This window comes from Taudactylus pleione, unplaced genomic scaffold (assembly GCF_031769625.1).
Source record: "Taudactylus pleione unplaced genomic scaffold, aTauple2 ptg000026l, whole genome shotgun sequence".
Taxonomy (NCBI): domain Eukaryota; kingdom Metazoa; phylum Chordata; class Amphibia; order Anura; family Myobatrachidae; genus Taudactylus; species Taudactylus pleione.
The window spans coordinates 6,718,624-6,743,191 of NW_028284428.1; the positions used below are offsets into that span (position 1 = coordinate 6,718,624).

Genomic DNA, 24,568 nt, shown 5'->3' on the forward strand with positions numbered 1-24,568 from the left:
AGTCACACGCTGCTCACGCGTTATGGGTAACGCGACTTGTAGTGCACGGAGGATGGATGCATTTGGACACATCTGTATGTTACAGCATAGACTACAGTGCCACTACTTTACACAATTCATCTCCACCTAAATTACATTTATATCAATTGATTATTCAAGCCTCCCAGCTATCCCAATTTTGTCGGGACAGTGTCAATTTGTGGATCTCGAAACTAGTGGAGTTTCATCCAAGAGTGGGTTGAGTATAGGCGGGGGGCTTATTTTGTCCAGATTTTGCATGTCTAATTGTCTGGAGGTATTTACTTATCCACTCAGTTACTTTTTCTTCATTGATATAATATCATATTGAGATAAAAAAAAGCCTAGATTAAATTCTCCCATTTATTTGTTATGTCCATTTTTTCAGCCCGATTTTATGAGCATAGGCTACCTTTTAAAGGGTGCAAGTGTTACTTGATGTTATAATTACATACACTGAGGGGCTTATTTATCAAATAGCTGTGAAAGAAAATATTTTTTTATTTCCACTTGTTGCAGTAATAGAATATCTACTATTGCCACACTTTGCCAATAGAGGTCTCACCACTGTACATTTAACAAAGGAAAAAATGCTTTATTTCAATACCTTGCTACAGCCATCTTTAGATGCGCTGCGTTCCTTATTCAAGAAGCTAGGGCCAGGGCGCTCCTTAAATGACAAGCCACATCTCAAGCAAAAACACCTGTTTCTGCCAGAATTAGGGCTTTATCGATTAGACTGCTAAATTTGTATACACTCAATACTGTATATTATTGTATGCTTTAAATCACTGTGGTATTGTTGTACACAAGGGAGAGGTAATTAATTGTACATAGCTGTTACATGTACTATTTCCCTAAATACTTAAATGAGTGTTATGGTTTTCAGCGATTTCAAATAATCACGTCAGTTATAGATGATGTCAACATTAAGCTTATTTGTTTACATACCTTGGGTATTCAGTTCCCCAAAAGAAAGGCTTTTGAAGTTCTCCAGCTGGGAATCCTAAATTCACAAAAATACAGAAACATGAATAACTGATATAATTTGTTCACTCATAAAACATATAATACTGGGTTAATATAAAAATAGATACTAACTTTCAAAGATCAATATACCATTTCCTCTAGAGCAAATACTATATCTTTCAACTTCTAATAATATCATTGTATCATGCTGTCTCCCACTGACACTAAAATGCATCACTGTTCTCCATCTTTAAAAGATATGGCATGCAGCATTTTAACAGAAAAGCACAGAAAACAAAAGCAAATTGGACATGTGCAACACATCCAATAAATCAACAGAAATAAAAGTGCGGAAAAATGTAAGAAAAAGCTTCAGCTTTCAATGCCACCCACTGTGACTAACCTGATTTAAATGTTCTTAGCTCTCTCACGGTCAATGTACCAGGAGAATATAAAAAAAGCATAATATAGTTCAGAAAATAAAAAAATAGTGAAAAGTGTGTGTTATAAACATAATGTAGAGAAGAAATAAGGAAAAATTGAATACATTCTAAATGTCTTAATTGTTTTTCTCTATGACAATCTACAAATATATATATATATATATATATATATATCAGCATTTTACTCCTGGCAATGTAAATTTTCATACAGGAATGTTTGAAAAAATGTTGAAAGCAAAACATTGGTAAAGTAAACAATACAATAGAATAAGAAAGGAAAATATAGGAGACTTCGTCTGTGGGTAAGAATATTCAAATGACTGAATTATCCCCCAAGATTAGTATAATCAACATGATCCACTGATCTGATTGGTCACTGATTGCTTATTCCCACTCATTCAAAACTGAAGACATCCTGGAGGAGCAGATGTCGTAGACATCATTACAAAAAATTCGATGGAGGTAATTAGGTTTAAAACTCGCATGGAGTTCTACCTAATTACCGGAGGAATTCATTTTTCCTCCTCTCCATAAGTATCTATTCCGAAAAGCTGTTATTTTTGCGATGACAGCTTTTCGGAAAATAGCTACTCTAACTTACCGCAGCTGTAATCAGTGCTGCGCTGTTACATCCGTAAAAGCAGCACATGCGCAGCACTGCGTACAGCTGCGGTAATTTTGTGTGTGTCCCAACCCCCCCTCCACCCCTCTGCTCACCTCCCTGTCTCCCACTTACCTGGCCGCTGCAGCCACCTCCGTCTCTGGCTGCTGCTCTGACACTGTGTTCTCCCAGCAGAACACAGTAAAGTTTAGAAAAAAAAACTTTATTTTTTTATTTTCTAAACTTTACTGTGTTCTGCCGGGAGAACACAGTGTCAGTGCAGCAGCCGGAGCCAGAGGAGGAACCAGGGAGCGATGGAGCGAGCCAAGGAGAACCTGCCCAGCTGACAGCAGGTAAGTGTAACCTGCTATACACCACCTCAGAGTGGCGTATAGTAACACCATCAAATTCCGAAAATAAATCATTTTCGGAATTTGCTGAATAGCATCATTTCCATATCCCCATACTAATGTATGGGGAGTGTGGAAATTAACGCAGGGAGACTTAACCAGGAGAGATCAGTGATATTTCCTGTGTTAAGTTTCTTCATGAATACTAAAATAATGGTAATTAAGGAAAATGTCCTTAAAAACGTTATTTTAGTGTTGATGAATAGGCCTAGTCACATATATTTTGATAGTTACATACAGTATCTTTACCTGATTCAGTTAACAAACACTAAAAGTTTATTTTGTTAAATCAAAATCAGTATGTGGTACTTACTAATTTGGTTTGTAGTTGCACTGTAAAAGGCATTAACAGTGGTAGGGGGAGTATACCACCTGTATATAAAAACAAAATGAAAATATATATTTACCAAAAATTATAATATTGTACTATACATTGTTTATTCACTGATTATGATATAGAGTAGAAATTACTTTAACATAAACATTTGTATAATTGTTATAATAGATACAATAGGTACTAAAGGATGTAATGTGTAAGGGTCCCTGTAACATACTGGGAAAATACAGGTATACTTATTTATATTTTTATTTATTTATATAGCGCCTGTATATTCTGCTGTATGTACTTTACAATTGGTCACAATTGTAAAGCTAAAACGCATACCAAGATCTCTTTGACTCTTGTTTTGAAGTTTGTCATGTTTGCAGGAAAGTGCTTCTTTAACTGCTAACAAATTGGCAGTCTTGCTTTGCAGAAATTGTTAGGGCCAGTGATGTTTTGGCAAATTAAATCTATTGAAATTTTGGGTTATTGTGTTGTCTTTAAAGGAAACTATTACAAACATGTCAGTTTTGATCTATAGTACAAATGTAAGCACACTGTAATAAATACTTATAATTAATGTATGTGTTTTAAAACCTCTTGCTGTATAACTTATTATTTGCATTTGTACAGGGCAGCACAGACGGTGTAATGGTTAGCGTTACTGCCTCACAGCAATGAGGTCATGGGTTCAATTCCCACCATGGCCCTAATTGTGTGGAGTTTGTATATTCTCCCTGTGCTTGCATGGGTTTCCTCCGGGTACTCCGGTTTCCTCCCACACTCCAAAAATATACTGGTAGGTTAATCCCCACAAAAATTAACATGTGTGTGCATGTGATAGGGAATATAGATTGTAAGCTCCACTGGGGCAGGATGTGAATGGCCAAATATTCTCTCTGTAAAGCGCTGCGGAAAATGTGTGTGCTATATAAATAACTGTTAATAAATAAAATAATAAAAAGAGGTTTGGTTTCAATTGTAAAATTATTTCACTACATTTTAATGTTATCCATTTCCAAAAAACCCCTACTCTGAGACATCACTGTCAGAGGTCTGCTGGTATTCTAAATAATTTCAAGTCAAAAACAAAAATCCTAACACTTTTTTGGAATATAGCAGTGATATGGCATTTCTGTAACTAATGGTGGGTACACACTACACGATATGCTCCCTGAGCGATATCGTCTAGTGTGTCCCCGGCAGGCTGTGCTCAATGTCGTTCATGACATTGAGCACAGCCGCTGAACGATATCATTAACAATATCGTTCAGCGCCGGGCTCTCTCCCCCATTCCCTGACATGCAGCAACCTGACGAGATCGTCAGGTTGGCCTGCATGTCAGCCCGATGAACGATGATGACGAACGACCCGCGGGAACGCGCGTAGTCGTCATCGTTCATCTTTTTGGGGTTAAAAATGGACGATAAAGTGGACGACTGAACGATAACGATATCGTTATCGTTCAGTCGTCCACTTTATAGCCCAGTGTGTACGCACCTTATGAATTAGTGCATTTATATCAAATCTTATTACATTATATGGGTTTACTAAGAGAGTTACATAATCACCATATATTTCTTAGGGCATGTATATATCATTGATGCATGATTTGTTCCTTTCGGCAGTTACAAATTTATACATAGGTATACTTAAACATGTATTGCTTTAATCCATTATGTTTTCCATAAGGATTTTACACTGAAATTAGCATGACCCAAATAGACATATTAGCTCTTCTTTGATAACAGGGCAACTATATTTTAAATAACAAGGTCATATGAAAAAATAGGCATATGAAGTACAGTATGTCTTTTTCCTTTATCAAAATACATTAAATCCTTGTTTTCTTATGCTGGGTACACAAGGTACGATATCTATGAACGATATGAACAATAACGATATCGTTCAATGATACATCATTCATTTTTATGCAGTGAACGACCAACGATGCACGTTCCCGCATGACCGATAACAATATCTATGATCGTCCATACATACTGGCCAATCTGGACGATATCATCAACTTTGCCTGTTCAGAGATGTAGCAGGATGACTTCACTGAAAGATATCTTTGAAAGAGATCTTTTCATTGGTGGTACAGAACGTTCCGTGTGTGCCCAGCATAACACACGGTGATTTGCTGGAAACTATTTTTACTAAAGTCACTTTCGCTTTTAGGTTTTAGATCTTAACATAATCATATTATTTCATAATTATCCTGACATGACTATAATCATAACATACTGTACAGTAATATGTTAAATATGGAGAATACGATGACCATATAATAAATATGACTCAAACAGTCTCACTCAGATCAGCTGTTTTTTTTAAATGTATGTAATCCATTCCCATTTAGCAATCTACATATTGTTACTTATATTTATGTCTCAAGGAATTTATCTATGTTTGCAAAGGTCGTCATGTAATGACTTAATTGTAATTGGTATTACCTGGGTGGGGGATGTTGTTCAGTGATGCCTAGTTTATTGTAGGATACTGCTTGTGTTTACTCAAATCCAGTGCTAAATTTCTTCTTTGATTAGTGGGGCATTTGTGCTCAGCTGTAGCATGTCTCAATCAGACTTTCTTTAAGTTTAGAATCAGTCTCTAGAGTCAGCCGTGTTTTTTAAGCACTAAGGGGCATATTCAATCAGATACGTACTTTTCGCATGCCGGACTTCTCGCCGACATCGCTGGTTTTCCATGCGAAAAAGTTACGCAAGTCCCAGCTTATCCCCGAATTCAATTACAAATCGGCAAAAATGGCCACCAGCAAAACGCAAACAGGCGAAAAGTGCTGTCAGACTTGGGGAAATCAGCCTGACACCCCCAAAAGATGCATTAGCATTGGGGATCATTGTAGATGTCCCCGAATAGCTCTGCTGAAGCTATTTGGGGTACTTAAATGCTCTCATTAGCTGCTAAATAGCGTCTTTGCACAAGTGGTGAAGAATAGCATTTAGCAGGTTTTTTTTGTGAAAATAACTAGTCCCAGCAAATTTGGGGTACATGAAAATGGGTGCAAGTATGGTTAAAAATTGCAAAAGTGAGGTTTTAAATAACGTAAAAAATGCACCTTCAGCAAGCACCTGCAATAAAAAAAAACTCCCCCATACTTGCAGACCCCCCCAAAGTCTATTTCACTAGTTTTTAAGTTTGTACCCCAACTTTGTACTTTTTCACCCCCTTTTTCAAAGTAAATTTTTGGGGTGTTCTTTTAATTTATTTAGGATTTTTTGGGCGCAGTTTACCTTTGGGGACCTGTTCTTAGGGTGCAGGGTGGTTTCCCCACCTTTGCACCCCAAAACCGCAATTCTGCACTTTTTTTCGACAGCTATTCATAGGCAAAACTTTTCCGCTGGGTAAGTCGCCACAACTGAATATGGGGATAAGTTTCTGCAGGCAAAATTACGTCACCGGCGATACTATTATGCAGAAATCGGCTTTTCGACACTAATTGAATACGGCCTTTAAGTGTGTTATAACACAAAGTGTAATTTATGCAACAGTTAAAAAAACAGTTAAACAAAACGTAGAATAACATCAGCAACCAGGTAAAATCAAAAAAGCTATAATATTACAAATGTATTGTCTGAACATGCCTAGAACTAAGAGAGGCTCAAACAAAACCCTTAGAGCTATGTGTGCAAATGCTAGGAGCTTAGGAGATAAAATCTCAGAGCTAATAGCAATAGTGAATAGGGATGATCTGGATATTGTAGCTATTACGGAGTCATGGTGCATGGAAAAACATGACTGGGACATAGCTATACTGGGATATACTTTATTTAGAAAAGACAGAATGGGAAAAATTATAGGAGGGGTAGCAATGTTATGTGAAAACAACATAAAAATTAATACAATAAATATTGCAGAAAAAATTGAGGCCCTTTGGGTGACCATAGACACGGGGGGGAAGAAGGACATTATTCGCACTGGGGTGATTTACAGACCACCAGGCCAGAGGGAGGAACTGGACAGGAACCTTTTGCAAGACATCACTAAAATGACTTTAAGAGGGGAAGTAATAATCATGGGAGACTTTAATCTACCAGATGTAAATTGGGAGGGCTCTTTTGCAAGTACCACTAGAAGTGGGGCATTCCTAAATGTCTTGCAGGGAGCATCCCTCAAGCAACTGGTGAGGGAGCCCACTCACAAAGATGCTATACTAGACATCATACTCACAAATGGTAATAGGATATCAGATGTAAGTGTTGGAGAGAACCTAGGATCCAGTGACCATCAAGAAGTATGGTTTAGTATAAAGACAGGGCCCGACTCAAGTCACACAAAAACAAAGGTGGTAAATTTTAGAAAGGCTGAATTTGCAGAGATGGGGAGATGTATAAGCAATTCATTGGCAGATTGGAGGAACTTGGAAGGAGTGAAAAATTAAAAAGTGCAATACTGAAAGCAACAGATCTTTGTATCAAAAGGGTTAGGAAAGGCACATGGAAAAGGAAGCCAGTATGGTTCACAAAAGAAGTATCAGCTAGTGTGAAAGGAAAAATGAGGGCATTTAGGAAATATAAGCAGACTCAGAATAATGAAGACAAAGAGGTGTATCTCGCCAGAAGGAAGAGGCAAAGAAGGTGTTCAGATGTGCAAAGGCACAGGTTGAAGATAAAATGGCCCAGTCAGTAAGTACAGGGGCCAAAACTTTTTTTAATTATATAAATGAAAGAAGAAAATCAAATGGTGGAAAAAGAATGAAGATAGACAGTGAGAGTCTTGTGGAGAGAGACAAGGTCATAGCAGATCATCTAAATGGTTATTTTTACTCGGTATTTACTACAGAAGGAGAGGGAAAGGGGCCACAGTTAAATTGCAAGGATATACATGAGGTAGATAGATACATCTATACTTACAGAGGAAAAGGTCCTAACAGAAATGACAAAACTGAAAGTGGACAAATCAATGGGGCCAGAAGGGATACATCCAAGGATACTAAAAGAGCTTAATGGGTTGCTGGTAACACCATTAACCAAATTATTCAACCAGTCTCTAGCTACAGGAGTAATTCCAGAGGACTGGAAAAGAGCAAAATGTAATCGCACTGCACAAAAGTGGAAGCAAGGAAAAGGCAAGTAACTACTGTCCAGTGAGCCTTACATCAGTAGTAGGGAAAGTAATGAAATTACTATTAAAAGAAAGACTCGTGGAACATCTCAAACCCAACAATTTTCAGGATCCCAAACAGCATGGGTTTACTAGGGGGAGATCATGCCAAACAAATCTTATTGATTTTTTTGTGACAGGGTCACTAAAGTACTAGATCAAGGGGTGGCCCTAGATGTAGCTTATCTAGACATTAGTAAGGCAGACTGATAAGGAAAACTTGAAAACTTGGGACTGGATTCTAAGATGGTTAAATGGATAAGAGCTTGGTTGCAGAATAGGAAACAGAGTTGTAGTAAATGGAGTGCAGTCTCGGGAGGGAATTGAGACAAGTGGTGTATCCCAAGATTCTGTACTTGGACCAGTGCTTTTTAATATATTTGTTGGTGACATTGCAAATGGTATTAAAGGGAAAGTATGCCTTTTTGCAGATGATACAAAAATATGCAACAGGGTAGACACACTTGGAGGAGTAAGACAAATGATGGAGGATCTAGGTAGACTAGAGGAATGGTCAAGAACATGGCAACTACAGTTTAATGCAAAAAAATGCTAAATCATGCAGTTGGGTCTCAAAAACCCAAAAGCTAAATATAGTATTAAGGGTACTCTAATAAGAAACTACAGAGGAGGAAAGGGATCTAGGAATCACTATTTCAGGTGACTTACAGGCAGGTAAGCATTGTAACAAAGCAATGAGAAAGGCAAGTCAGATGTTTGGTTACATAGGGAGAAGAATCAGCAGCAGGAAGAAGAAGTAATAATGCCCCTGTATAGGTCATTGGTACGTCCTCATCTACAATACTATATTCAGTTCATTGAGGCCACATCTCCAGAAGGATATATTAGAAACTGTTAAAAGAAGGGTAACTAAAATGGCGCATGGCCTACATCACAAAACTTACCAGGAAAGACTAAAAGATTTGAATATGTATAGCCTGGAGCAAAGAAGGGAAAGGGGGGACATGATAGAAACTTTCAAATATATCATGAGTTTTAACAAAGTGCAGGAGGGAGACATTCTTCAAAAGAAGAGAAGTGTTAGAACACAAGGAGATGTACTGAAACCGGATGGAGGTAGAAACTAGATTCAAAGGAAATTTGAGGAAAAATTAGCACAGAAGGGGTAGTAGATAAGTGGAATAGCCTCCCATCAGAGGTGGTAGAGGCTAAGACAGTAGAGCAATTTAAACATGCTTGGGATAAGCATAAGAATATCCTTACAAAGAACCGATGGTCATATAGGGTTGAGGTTACCAAAAGGTAAAAAAGGGCAGACTAGATGGGCCAAGTGGTTCTTCTCTGCTGTCAATTTCTCTGTTTCTATCTATCTGGATCTGATAATATTGCAATGAATGTCCATTACATTATGATGACAGAAGATGTGAGGAATCATAAGGTGAAAGGTTATTTACTGCATGTTTGTCAACATTGTGGCTGCCCCTTCTGGGAGGGGCAGACAGGTCGGCATAGCGGGGGGCGTGGTGCGGCCAGTGATATTATCAGGCATTAGGGGCGGAGTGGGGACATGATCATGTGAATGCACCATTTTGCCCCCCCCGTACACAATGCCAAGATTAGTGGCATTTTTAACAGAGGGCGGGGTCATAAAGATGCGATTCCGCGCAAGTTATGTCATCTGCTCCCCTGCTGTGGGGGTTTGTGTAGTGATTGCAGGGAGGTCAGGGGAGGGGGGTTGGCACCTGGCTGGGAGACTTGCCTGCTTTTCTGGGGGATAGGGAGCGGCACCCAATTGTCGGGAGGCTCCCGGCTGAATCAGAGTAAGCAAGTATGATGTACTGTAGAAAATAGATTGTGATGTAAACAAACATACTGTATGTATATTGTGAAATACAGATAGAGCAGGGAATATTTCATCTCAACGTCTGATAAAACCCAGGCTTAAAATCAACTGTACAGTTCAATTTCTAATTCTTGTAGTGCCTCAGAGAAACAGATATTAATTAATGAAGCCAAAGCAATTACAGGATTTATGTAACACAATTAATCTGATTAAACATGAGTAGCAAATGAGTTGTAGATATTCCTGATTGAATTAAAAATAAAGCTGGTTATACTGTATGAGCTGTGGAATGTAAAAATCCTCTGTGGGACACTTATGACGACTTTTGCATAGGTAAAAAAAAATTACAAAAAAAACTGTTGTAACACTGCAAGCAATTATATATTTGCATTTATTTACTGAACTGAATTAGAAATAAAAATAGAATCTGATTGATTTCTATGGGCTACAGCATAATTTTTTACACCAGTTTTCATCAATGTGTCCCCTTGTCCCTATTGATGGTTGTTGGCTTCTCTATGGGCACACAGTTTATAGGGCACCTCCGTTAACAAGAGGCATCTGCAAGGACACTTTAAATTCTCTGTGAAATTTCCACAGGTTGCACCTCTGAGAGGAGTTTCACTAGGGTAGGACTCTACTATAGATTACAGCACCTCAGAATGTAATGTAAGCAAAAAGCCCTAGAAAATAAATTATGGGACTTCCGGTGGGGATAAAGACAGGCAAGGCACAGATACCATCGCTAGTTCCTTGCTCCCCACCCAGATGCCAGAAGCCAGCCTTACAGCTCAGAGACCTGTAGGCTACACACAGCAGCTCTCCACGTATTGCTGTGGCTACAGACACTGCCACATTGCAACAGTGATTTGTCCTTCTGGAAGCTACAGGGTAAGTCTGCTTACCTACACCCAATCAATGTCTTGGGCAGACTCGCTCACGGCCTGAGTGAGGGAGACTGCTGCAGGGAGGCTGACATAGTATCCAGAACATCTGCTACCCACTGAGGCAGATACAATGGTTTTATACTGAAAATAAACCATTACACAGCTGTTATCCTGAAATACCTTTTTTTAATTTCCTGCATTCTCTCTCCATAACCTTGGAAAAATATGTAGCCAAGGCCCCAGGGGCTCACAGGTGGCTTGCACAAAAGATAAAACAGCTTTGTCAGAAACATCTTCTTCCCCATCTTCGTCACCCTGTGAGGATCCTTTGGACGTCCTTAATGATCCAAAAACATTTAGCTCTTTGTCAGTGCAGAGAGCAAAAGAAATATCGGATATAATAGCTCCAATGTTAGACAGTCTATTTTGACTCTCCCAAATAAGCTCAGAACTTTATACAATCACTTGGCTCTGCTTCTCCTCGCTCTATCCAAGATGACGGTGACGGACTGTCTGGGACATGACTGATAAGTATAAGTGTTGTTCTTGCATATTTTAGGCCCTCTACACATTATATTCAGTCACATACTGTGGTTTTTGCTTTTGATTCCCTGTAATATGGAGGCGCTAGGTCTCATAGGTTATCTTTCCTGTACACACTGCTCGTTTATAAATTTGTTATTTTAGACTTTTTTTATACAACCCTTTTGGCTGTATCTCTCACTGTTGGTATTTGTATATTTATGTACAACCCTGTTGGTTGTTATATTGGGTTCAGAAAAATGAGAATTTTGATAGGTTGCTCTTACATGATGTTCATCACAGTTGCATTTACATTGGGGATTGTTTATTTAAATGTTTATTGGGTATTTTTTGGTGCATAATTCTCCCCTGTCCTGCTTGCTGGGATAAGGCAGGGGTAATTACTAGGTCTGTTATCGGGTAACTGATCACCAGGACTAGGATTCAGTGGCAAACGCAGGATTTCTAGAGGGGGTTTCCAAATGCTGGATTTTAGAGTGAGTGTGGCCAGTCCATGAAGACGGTAGAATTAGCACTTATCCAGCTTTAATATGCATCATACAAAGTGTATTGTGTGTCATAATTCTAACACACAGGTTCTCAAACTCGGTCCTCAGGACCCCAAACAGTGCATGTTTTGCAGGTCTCCTCACATAATTACTAGTGAAACTGTTAGCAGCACCTGTGGATCTTTTAAAATGTGTCAGTGACTAATGAATACACCTGTGCACCTGCTGGGTGACCTGCAAAAAGTGAACTGTGTCGGGTCCTGAGGACAGAGTTTGAGAACCACTGTTCTAGCATATAGAGGACCAGCAATCACAGTAAGCCATAAAATGTGGCAGTAGGGCCACCCTGCCTGAGCAGAATGTTTTTATTTTAGATGTGGGCACCATTCCAGAGTATTAAAGCAAGTCTAGGAGTCTGGGGGAGCAGCAGAATAACCTAGCACTGCCCTGGCCATATATGTACATATTAGGCTCTATAGCAGCACATTCCTAACAGTGAATGTTTTCCAGATCTCTTAGTTCAGGGGTTCTCAAACTCAGTTCTCAGGACCCCACACAGGTCATGTTTTCCAGGTCACCCAGCAGGTGCACAGGTGTGTTCATTACTCAATGACACATTTTAAAAGATCCACAGGTGGAGCTAATTTCACTTGTGATTCTGTCAGGAGACCCTGCAAAACATGCACCGTTTGGGGTCCCAAGGACCGAGTTTGAGAACCTGTGTCCTAGTTGGTGCACAGGTTGTATTTATTACTGACTGATACATGTTAAAAGATCCAAAGGTGGTGCTAATTATTTCATTTGTGATACTGTGAAGAACATGCAGCACTAGTAACAATCTATTATATTACTATTTCTATTGTGGTCATGGTGTGGGCTGGGGAGGGGGGTTTCCAGGCAGACGGAAACCCCCCCCTGTGTTTGCCTGTGGGATTGGTTGAAGTCTGATCTGCAAACTATAGATACACGGGCAAAACGCTCCCTGAAGTTTCTTTCCTGGAATGTAGAAGGGTTAAACACCCGAGTTAAAAGAAAGCCAGTACTACACCATTTAAAACGCTACTGTCCTGATGTAGCTTTCTTGCAAGAATCACACTGACAGCAGGGGGATCCCAACACTTTAAAGGATACTTGGGTTAAAGAATACAGAAGTGTATCTTTTATCACAAAAAAAAAGAGGAGTAGTTATTTTCTTTAGTAAACATCTTATTATGTTTTAGATGAAAAGGCTAATCCTGATAGGAGATACCTTTTTTGAAGGTAAAATTAGAGGGTGAAAGGTTTACATTTATTTATTTATTTATTTATTACCAGTTATTTATAGAGCATAGCGCACACATATTCTGCAGCGCTTTTACAGAGAATATCTTACTATTCACATCAGTCCCTGCTCCAGTGGAGCTTACAATCTATATTCCCTACCACGTGCTCACACACATACAGACTAGGGTCAATTTTGTGGGGATTAACCAACCAATATATTTTTTGGAGTGTGGGAGGAAACCGGAGCACCCGCAGGAAACCCATGCAAGCACAGGGAGAATATACAAACTCCACACAGTTACGGCTATAGTGGGAATTGAACCCACAACCTCAGTGCTGTGAGGCAGTAACGCTAACCATTATACCGTCTGTGCTACCCAATTTGCATGTTTTAATGCGCTCACTGGCTTCAATGCATCTTTCTTTTCAGAAGTTTATACTGGCCTCCAAGTTAAGATGGAAGGTTCCTTGATATTAGACATGCTCTGAATATACAGTAGTTATGGAACCTAGAATAGATACTTCAGGCTTTATCACTACTTTTAGAGTCCCTTTAGTTAGTGGATCCCTGGAGATATTCACATCCTATATCTACGGAATATACTTTTTTCCCATCCATATAATACATCTCTCCTCATTTAATTGGTGGTTTCCTGATTATCTGGCCTCCACAGAGGATTTCAGATTGCAGCTGGTTGGGTATTTTCAAGATTACTTATACCCCTTTTACACCAGAGCAAAAACCTGGGTTTTTGCTGGGTCTACCCGGGTCGCAGCTCAGTGTAAAAGGGTTCCTGAAAAATAACCCAGGTCAAGTGACCCAGCAACCCAGGTAGCTACCAGTGTTGGACCCAGGATGGACCTGGGTAATGGTGCAGTGTAAACGGTTCAACCCGGGTTATCTGACCAGGGTCATGCCTAAAATGAGCTGATTGGTGGTTGTGGGGCATTCACCTCCCACTTTTTATGACCTCACAGGTTTAGCAGGGCAGTACTGAGTTCAGTGTGAACAGGGCTGACCTGGGAGTAACCCAGATCGAAGCTGCAGTGTAAATGGGTCTGACCTGGGTCTGACCAGGGTTGGAACAATGTCCAAAAACCCAGGTCGGACCTGGGTTTTTGGTGGAAAAGAGGTATTAGATGACAATATTGTCCATATGTTTTGGCAGGCTTCCGAACCAGTTTTGAGAGATCATGTCATAGCGTACAGTATGTGTCTCATAAGAAGAAGGCACTCCAACAAAAGTTTAGACAAGCTAGTGAGGCAGCTGTTTTATTTATTATTATTTATTACCAGTTATTTATATAGCGCACACATATTCCGCAGCGCTTTACAGAGAATAGTTGGCCTTTCACATCAGTCCCTGCCCCAGTGGAGCTTACAATCTATGTTCCCTATCACATGCTCACACACATACACACTAGGGTTAATTTTTTTAGGTTTTGGAGCCAATTAACCTACCAGTATATTTTTGGAGTGTGGGAGGAAACCGGAGTACCCGGAGGAAACCCACGCAAGCACAGGGAGAATATACAAACTCCACACAGTTAGGGCCGTGGTGGGAATCGAACCCACGACCTCAGTGCTGTGAGGCAGTAACGCTAACCATTACACCGTCTGTGCTGCCCAGCTGTTGCAGCTTATACCAGATTGTTAAGTGACCTCTCGGATTTGAATACCCATGAATATAAGGAGGCCAAAGCTCTATTTGATGTCCTATGCATGGAGCAGGCTCAATTAAATCTCCAATTTCAAACCAATAAATACTTCTGATGGGGCAATCGCCTGGGCCACCTACTGGCAAATTTAGTGAGGTCATATAGATCCCCTAAATCAATTTCTTCTATCCGCCTCACATCAGATATATCTACTAGGGTTCATCACTAATGGATTATCCTGATACAGTTCTTGAGGCAGGCTGTCCTGTATCCACTTAACAATTCTGACAGAGAGGTTCTACATTTCCCTACAATGGAACAGGATATTGCTTTGGCTATTAAAACATTGCCACCTGGCAAAACGCCAAGGCCGGATGAATTGTCAACAACATTCTATTAATTCAGGTAAACCAGCGCCTCCAACTTTTAACACAGCCCGTATTATTGTACTTCCTAAGCCTGGTAAGTACTCTGGGCCTGATTCAGCAAGGATCACAGTTGCTTATACACATGCAATTGGCTGATTGCTGCATACTGTGCATGCGTATGCATCGCAGTGCACGTGCGCGAACTAGCCATTGTATATGGAACTGCGATTGCAGAGGCTATGCAGATACATGGCAGAGTGATTGACAGGATGCGCTATTTGTAGGTGGTGACGGGGGGTGGTGGTCGGGCGAATGCAGGTGTGCCAGTGTGTTTCAAAGCCGTTGCATGAGCATGCATAAATTAGCCACTGCTAACCCATACGCAGCTTGATCTGCCATAGCGTACTTGGAAGTTAGCAATTTCTGAGTAAGGTCTGAGCTTGTGCAAGTGTGGATCTGGGTTAGATGGTACCCATTCCAATGGTTTTGCTATTTGGCTGAGTATTACGAATGTGAGAGAAGGGGAAGTGGGTGTCCTTATGTTACGCTGTGATGGCAATGCAAATGCAAACATTTACATCTCACGACTGATATTAGCAACTGCGCTGCATGCATATAAGCAGAATAGAGATCCATGCTGAATCAGGCCCTGTTTCTCATACCATCCAATTTCATTGATGAATCAGGATTTAAACATATTTTCTAAATGAATGGCAATATGCCTTCAGTCATTACAAAATGCTAGACCATGCGCAAATGCACTTTGTTAGAGAGTGCCACTTGGTCCATAACATTTACGCTTTAAATACCCGCTGTGTTCATTTACATGGGGGAACAAAACAAGGCTGCCCATTGTCACCACTTCTGTTCATTTAGCCTTAGACATCTTACTGCGTCATTCTGAAGAAAAGTCAGGTTGGTGTGGCATTTCCTTGGCACTGTCAGAGATTAAATTTTCAGCTTTTGCTGAGGATTTGCTGCTATACTTTACCAATCCCGGAATTGCTATACCACTCATAATAACTAAGCTTAAAGAGATAGCTGGTTCTAACTATTCTAAACAGAAGTTATTGGCTTCTTTAGGGAGGCCATTGCAAGGCGGGAAGACTCCTTCCCATTTCAATGGGCATCCCAACACTTTAAGTATTTAGGCATTAAAATAGTCTCACACCCTTCTAGATATTATGCATTGAATTATACTCCACTCCTGCCAAAGACATTCTCTGACTAGATACGCTCATATACCTTTGTCTTATATTGGACCCAGAACTCAGTGTTAGCTGAGCTCTATATTCATCCATGTGGCTTGGAATCGAGGTAATAACACTTTTGTCAATGGTTAATTAACTATTTCACAAGGTAGCCAAGCAATTATCACATAATAAAAGAGCATTTCCCAAAATCAGCCTAATATTATGCCCCAGTAGGGTATCTTAAAATCTGGTCTTCCACTCACATAAAGTCGAGCTGTAATAGGAAACTCCCTCTAGGGAGCCTTCTGTCTCAGTTATATTTATACTCACCATAAAACCTTTATATTATCATTATTAATTTAACAATAACTTTTGCAGTTTATTTGCTTAATGCAATCATTCAATAAATAACCAATACATTTATTTTGTTTCCAAGGGCTGTTCTGGTCAGAAAGCAGCTTCATCTTCTTCTAAAGTACATAGATCCAAGTGATCCTTTGGGCACCAAGCATTTCCTAACAGGTGCTAGGCATTACTAAGCCACTTCTAAAACTTTGCCAATCATTGCCAGTCTAATATTAAATTATTGTCGGTAATATATTCTATTTTAATTGTACAAATACAACATAAATAAAGATCATGAAAGTGTAAAGATACAACTATGCTTACAATATCTCCTGTAAACAAAACCAGTAGCATTCACAATATAACATTTTAATAGAACAGTTAAAAATGAAATTACCTATCACTTACTCTTTTTTAGGAGCTTCTTTCCTCAGCCAGTAGAAGTCAGATTGTGATAGAAACTGCTGTGTCTGCAGTATGTTTCCAAAAAAATCTGATTCTGAAAATTTTAACTGCATGAGAAATATATATATGTAAGCAAAACAAGTAATACTGTACATTGTCTGTATTGGCAATTCTAAGAAACTGACGAAGGAAAATTAATATTTGAACACATATCAGAAGTAACCTTCAAATGTATCAAAAGAATATCTAAGCTCTGTACTGAACACCAAAATTTAAGAGCAAGAAAATCAAAGATATTATCCATATGATTAATCTCTGTATCAATGTACTTCCGGATAGGCTTTTATTTTACTGATGTTCGATGACTATTTCATTACCCCCCTCCCTACCTTTTTCTTTGCTGTACTTGTTTTTCAAAAACCTCAATAAAAAATTGGTTAAAAAAAATTATAAATCAGGAGATACAGTAGAGATAACTAATAGATAATAATTAAAATGTAGGGATCGGTGTTTCCAGAAAAAAATAGAAGATTTAATGGAAACAAATCTGGATGTTTGGGGGGTGTATTTATTAAATGTAAATACTATGAAATTAATGGCAGGGCATGTTAAATGGAAATGTGGCTATTTTTATATGTGAATAATAATTATTTAATGTCAGGCTGGTTGCCGGGAATGAGGTCTCATTATTATATGTGGGAATCTGTTGATTTAATGCTGTGGCTGGTTAACTGAAGGGAGACCTAGGGGGTTCACTTATTGCTAGGTGTTTCATATTTCATGTACCTATTTTTTTTCCAAACAGGGCCCCAACAGTCCAGGATTCAGACAATCAGCAACTAAACTTAAGACAGGACCAGTGACAGGTAGTGAAAGTTGGAAACTGTCCTGATTTTGGTTGTGCATTCTATATTTTGGTTGACTGTTAAGGACTTTGTCCTAACTGCAAGGACAGTTGCGAGATATGTCCTACTTAATACCGCTTTGCTAATTAAGTGTGAGCTGCGTGTACCTCACAGTAGTGCAAGTAGCATTGGCAGCCTATTTGTAGATGAGAAGGGATTGAAGAGTCATTTGATATTGCTAAAATGATAGCCACACCACTTGTATGATAGTCATGTCCACCCTGGGGGCGTTAAGTGAAAACCCTACTCTATAAATCCTGTATTTACCCCAGATGGGACAATATCAATTAATTTTGCAGTGTTATGTAGTTGGCTTAAGACTAGGGATACTTAAAGACAAATTCCTCTGTAAAAACAAGCAAAATTTTGTATTAATCTGTAACAGTGAGCTAGCAGTCTCCATGATAAGTCATTCAACTCACAAGAATTCAGTACATCACGATACCCCAAGATTTATTTCTATGTACAAGCTGCAATACATTGTATTTATGCCAATAAAAGAAAAGGTCTCCCCTGTGGTTTGTCGCATACTAATTATTTACATGGTCTATTTGCAAGAGTTCTCCCTTTATTAAGTGTCATTTATCTCCAAATGTACATTGCTTAGCTCATTTGTTGTAGCTGGTTTATTGGATCATTGCTGAGCTAGCAGTTTGTATATTTCTAAGCTTTACTGCTGATGATAATTGGGGTGGGGGGATTTGAGCAATAATAGTTCTAGTGATTAGAGAGTGTGACATCCTTTTATCTTTGACATACGTGGAGAAGAAATGAAGAACAACTGACAGACGTCATCACGTTGCAATCAGTAAACAGAGAGTGATGCCAGCCCTGAACTTGTATAGGTGCTGTTACTTTTAAGGTGAGCCATAAGACTCCCAGGATCAGCCATGGATGCTGCTATGCAGATACCGGGGGAGGTAAGTATCCTGCTGTATTTAATATAATTATCCATTTTTTTAATACAAAGTTTAAAAATTAATTACTCTCACTTAATGGTTGTTCGTATAGTCACTCTGTTTAAATGGTGTAAATGTTGATTCCTACCCAGGAGTAGGGTGGCCAGTGGTAATACTGTTAATGTAATGCCTGCAGAATCAGCTTTTTTAACTCATGTCAGGACACTGTCCTAAAGATGCTAGAGGAGATTACTTTTACTTTATAGCAGAGAAACAACAAAAACATTTTTCGGATCTGATCGTTTCAATGTTGGTGTTTAGTGGCACTTAAGCCTATAGAGGTTGTGACTTGGATAATTAATAATTGCTTTAAAATGATTATTGTATTTGTTCTTATTGGTTAATGACAAAAAAAAAATCATAATTCAATTACTATTACTATTTGGTTTACATTTAGATATCTTTATATCACCAAATACAATCTACTGTGCTTTGCAATGCAAAGTTTTACATACTGCAGGAGGTTTGGACTCTTGTCAAACAACAGAAATTATAAGTTATTCAACTGAAGTTCCATTGTGTATAACTGACTTTAAGGACTTACTGATTTAATCTCTTCACTTATGTACGTTTCATTCATTATAAATTCAGGATATCCCACTTTTGCCATTACAGATTGTGCCTGAAAAATAATACAATTCAGATTAATTACAAAAATGTTTTCAATGGCTTGGTATACCATACACTTATTTGTTATAATAATTAAGATGACACGGTAAAAGCAGAGCAGCCAAATGCATCAACTGAAATGGGATCAAATGATAGAGCTGCTTTGATGGAACTCAATGGATGGATCAGGATGTTCCATTGACTTTAACCGATGGAGAATTTGCATATTTATATTTGTTTTTGTTATACTAGGTATTCACAGATCCTTTTTAGTTGCTCATGATGTCCAACTTATTAAATCATCTTGAAGGTGCAGGTACCTGAGCCAACATATACAGAACACTCAATTGATGTGAATAAAATGCAACTGTAATATCGTAACAAATTATTAAAGTCCCTTTACTGGGAAGGGGCTATGCTCCGATATATGCAAATTATAGCAGTTATTCTACGTACTGTATGATTGTGCTGCTCTCCCACAAATCTTCTATTTTGTCCATTTACATGCCCACTCCATGTGTTGATATCATCCTCACAAATACAGTTTTAGAAGGTGTAATAGATTTCATAGTGTAGTACAGAGTAATACAGATAGGACAGGGGTGTATCTATAATGGGTGCAGGGTATGCGAGGAACACGGGCCCCGCACCGCACACCCTGCACCCATAACATTACTTACCTCTCCGGAGTCCCACGTTGGCGCGGGGGTCCGGCACTGTAAAACGACTGGAAAATGGCCGCGGCAGCCATTTTCCCGTCGTTTGCACATGCGCAGTAAAGGGAAAATGGCCACCGCGGCCATTTTCCCAGTGACCTGTGCATACATTATAGACTCTGGGCACACTCTATAACTCCGGCGCTGGCCGAGCACAACTCAGTGCGCTGCCGGCTGCCAGGTGGAGAGGAGGGGGCCCGTGTCGGAGACTGCACACGGGCCCCCTCCTCTCTAGAAACGCCCCTGAGATAGGACATACATGGAATAATTTCAACAGAATAAAGAGTGCATGGATTCAATAAAAGTCAAACTTAATTGTAGGGCATACAGACAAGGTTTGCATAATGACATATAGGAATATTACAGGAATGAGAATAAAAATGAATGGAGACTGTTTAGTCCAACTCGCAAGGCAGGCAGAAAAATATGGCAAAAATCATAAAAGACAGGCCTGACAAACACGAGCAATAGAGTTCTGCAGAACAAAATGAATGGATACATTTAAAACAAATCACATGGCAAACAGAAAATTTTTATAATATGACATGACACTGGACAATGGGGTAGGTAACCTAGCTCATGAGAGATTACAATCTGGAAGGAAGGGTTAGAAACAATTGACAGTGGGTTTAGCAATTCATGTGTGAAAATGAGGAGATGGAAGTGAAGCAGTCAGCAGAGATCCCTACAGATTGTTACGATTCCAGGACAGAATCGACTGCGTTTATGTAGAGCCGACTGGTGACAGCCTTGAGGGCTGGAATGTACTTTAGTAGTTGTGGCCGAGGATAACGGATATGATGCAGCCCTTAGGCTGTCGATGCAGCCTTGAGGGGCTGATTTGCTTGGACTAGTTGTGGCCAAAGGCAAGATCTGTGAAGCTGCCCGTGGGCTGTTGGAGCAGCCTTGACGGCTGCTTGTGGCCTTTACTGTCGTGGCCAAGGGACTGGAGATGTGATGCAGCCTTTTGGCTGTTGGAGCAGCCTAGAGGGCTGGCTGTGGCCTTTATACTTGTGGCCTAGGGACTAGACATGTGATGCAGCCTTTGGGCTGTTGTAGCAGCCTTGAGGGCTGCTTGTGGCCTTTATTGTCGTGGCCAAGGGACTAGAGATGTGATGCAACCTTTGGGCTGTTGTAGCAGCATTGGGGGCTGATAGTGCAGTCTTTGGGCTGATGAATCTAAGGTGAGGTATGCACAAGAATGTAGAGTAGCTACCAGTGCCGTCGGGATGACACTGGCGATGGTGTGCTAAGTAGCGTACCTGGAACGCAGAGTTGTTACCACTGTCGCCGGGATGACACTGGCGACAATGTGCTAAATTGCGCACCTGGAACGCAGAGTTGCTACCAGTGCCGCCCGGATGATACTGGCAACAATGTGCGAAATTGCACACCTGGAACGCAGAGTTGCTACCAGTGCCGCCGGGATGACACTGGCGACGATGTGCTAAATTGCGCACCTGGAACGCAGAGTTGCTACCAGTGCCGCCTGGATGACACTGGCAATGGTGTGCTAAATTGCGCACCCGGAACGCAGAGTTGCGACAAGTGCCACCGGAATGACACTGGTGATGATGTGCTGGATTGTGCACCAGTGACACTAAGTTGCGACCAGTGCTGCCGGGTTGACACAAGCCGCCGGATGGCGACAGATGCTTCTGAGGTAGGAAGCGCACCATTCTGCCCGGATGGCACAAGCAGCATGAGTGGACGAGATGCAGGTGGAGCCACCTGGATGGAACAAACGGCAATAACAAACACAGCAAGACTGGTTCAAGAACTCGACTGACAAGCAGGAGACTGGAAAAACCGGAAGTATGAGAACTCTATCACCGGCATGGAGTGAAGGGCTGGCTGGAATTTAACAGACCAGGGACCAACCAGAGCAAGCCTCCCTTAATGACAGACTAGTGTGCTCCTGGGCTGTGCTCAGACTGGAGAATAAATTAGTGTGCACCTCATTCTGCACACAGACAGGCAGTAATTAGTGCAGTGCTACAGTAGCAACTAGCCTGAGAGAATCTACACCAGCATGGACGTGACTGCGGCTTGTGACAGTACCTCTTTCTTGGAGCAAGGCCGGAACAAGACAACATAATTAAATGAAGTAAAAAATAATGCCCACCGAGCCTGTCTGGCGGTCAATCTTTTGGTGGTCTCAATATAAGAAAGATTTTTGTGATCAGTGAGCACCGTGACGACATGAAAATCATTTGTAGTGTATCCAGCACACTTATTGGCCTCTTAAATCATGCTGAACCAGCATAAATATCCCTGCAAATACAGTACCAATGGCGAATGCAGTAGATATCTCCTGAGTTCAAATATGTGATGTACTGTATACTGCAGTCCCGATATGCAGTCACTATGTCAATATTCATAATGTCTACATTTATAAGGTTGACGTGGTTAAAATGTCAACATCTGTAAAATGCCAACACACTGAAAATGACAACAGGTGACATGTCGACATAGTAAAAATGTAATCAATAGACATGTTAGGGTTAGAGTTAGGGTTAAAATTGCTTGTTGACATTTTGTCCGTGTCTATAGGCTGCATGTCTTCCTTGTGCTTCTCAACATGTTGGGGTATGTGTAACAGACTGCAAACTTCAAGCATCGGGGATACTCGTGTGAGACTGCCCGATGTTTCAAAGTAGCAGTCATTTAAAAGGCAAAACCAGGTTGATTTTGCCTGTTAAATGATTGCTCATTAAAAACATCGGCCAGTCTCACACTGGAGTCGCTGATGCTTGAAGTTTGCAGTCTGTTACATCTGTCCCATTGTCTATAAACATGTTGACCATGTCAACATTATACTGTCGATATTATGAATGTGGAGATGGTGGCCGTTGACAAGATATATGGAATCCCACAGTCCCTAATATTCATAAGGGGGACTGTGATCTGAAGCAATTTACCAAGTTTGGCCCCGTTAGCTAATGCCGTCTTATGATCATTAAGCCATTGTAGCCTATAGGCTGCATTTTTCTTTATCGCTTAAGAGACATCTTCAGATCCCTTCCCGTCAGCCTGGAGTGTGCGCATACCCAGTACAAGTACCTCCTTCAATACGGTGATAAGCAAGTGGTGAAGGAGGTTTTAATTGTAATGGGGGAAGTTGGCACTGGGACAACCTTTTATGGGATGCACTGTACCAGCATGTTGTTAATGATAAATTGCCCAATTAAAAATAATAGGCAGAACCTGATTAGTTGCTATGAGCAAAATCTCCACGTGTCTTCTTTAGAAGATTTGATACATTTCCCCCTTATCTGTTATCGCTGCAAAGAGCAGCAATAACAGATGTTACTTAATGGGGCAAACTTATGGAGATCTATTAATAGGTCCCTTGGTCTTTCCATTTGTTTGACATATAATTCAATCTGAAAATATTACTAGTAGACAATACTGTACCGCCAGACAAATATAAGGATCACCTCACATAAATAGCTACATATTTTTTTCGGAAATATAGTACGTTTTTAATAATCTATTATAATAAACAGGAGTAAAAAAAAAACTGCAGCCAGTATTGCATTTGTAAAATTTAGGAGCAAGAAAAACAGAGTAGGACTTATCTTAATGGATGATACCTTGGCTAGGATGGTTGTTCCTAAAAGCCATATGTCCATTAAACAGTGATTGTTACCATTATTACTGAACAGTGTCATTACAGTCACAAAGGGAGTTTGTAGAGTATCTGAATGATCACTGCTGTAATCAGGGGATCGGTATGAATGACCGCCGGACGTATACCCGGCGGTTCAGATCCTGACAGCAAAAGAACGGCAGGCATCCAAATCCCGATCGGTAAATAGACCATCCAATCCTAACCTTCTCCCCCCCCTCCGCCTAACCCTCCCTTAGGGGTGCCTAACCCTAACCTCCCCCCCTAGTACCTAAACCTAATCCCCCGTTCCCGCACCTAAACCTAAGTCTCCCGTGGGGGTGCCTAACCCTAACCACCCCCCGGGGGTACCTAACCCTAATTCCCCCCCTAACCTAACCCTCCCCCCCCACGACTGTCCACGCCCACCACCTTCGTTTGGTAGGTCGGGCGTTGGGCTCCCGGCGTAGCTAAAATGACAGGCATCTGGATTTTGACACCTGTCGTTAGACCCCTGCCGGGATTAAACAGTCGGGAAGCCGGAGGTCGGCATTTCAACCGTCGGCATCCTAACTACATCCCGTGATCAATACTTTTCTGTCATGCTTAAATGCACAGTGCTGAACCATTAATTCATTATTGCTGTTTAATGAGTATAGTGCTTCAAGTCACACCTCAAACACTGTCCTAAACAATCATTTATACTGTACATGGGATGAGCTGTAATAAACGCCAGTATGCATGTGATAGGGGGCGAAATGTATCGCATAGCTTATGTGATACTTGACACATCCTCCCCATAAACACTTAATGAAGTTTAGCTTGTTCATTATAACTATTCATTAAACCGTACCCTTCTAGCACATAACCCTGTTACTAGGCCGCTCACCCCACTCCCCTACCTCAGTCATCTCTACCTCGCCT

The 24,568-nt window shown here is 40.3% G+C and overlaps 1 protein-coding gene across 2 annotated transcripts in view; it reads right to left on the reverse strand.

Moving 5' to 3' along the window:
• Positions 1-24,568, reverse strand: part of PHEX (phosphate regulating endopeptidase X-linked) — a 265,370-nt gene that overhangs the window by 25,930 nt on the left and 214,872 nt on the right. For both annotated transcript variants that reach the window (XM_088451595.1, XM_088451597.1), the window contains 4 exons: positions 19,254-19,331; positions 16,849-16,952; positions 2,755-2,813; positions 970-1,024 (listed from right to left, as the gene is read on the reverse strand). In XM_088451595.1, coding sequence (XP_088307721.1) covers positions 970-1,024; positions 2,755-2,813; positions 16,849-16,952; positions 19,254-19,331 — 296 coding nt within the window. The remainder of the gene's footprint in view (positions 1-969; positions 1,025-2,754; positions 2,814-16,848; positions 16,953-19,253; positions 19,332-24,568) is intronic.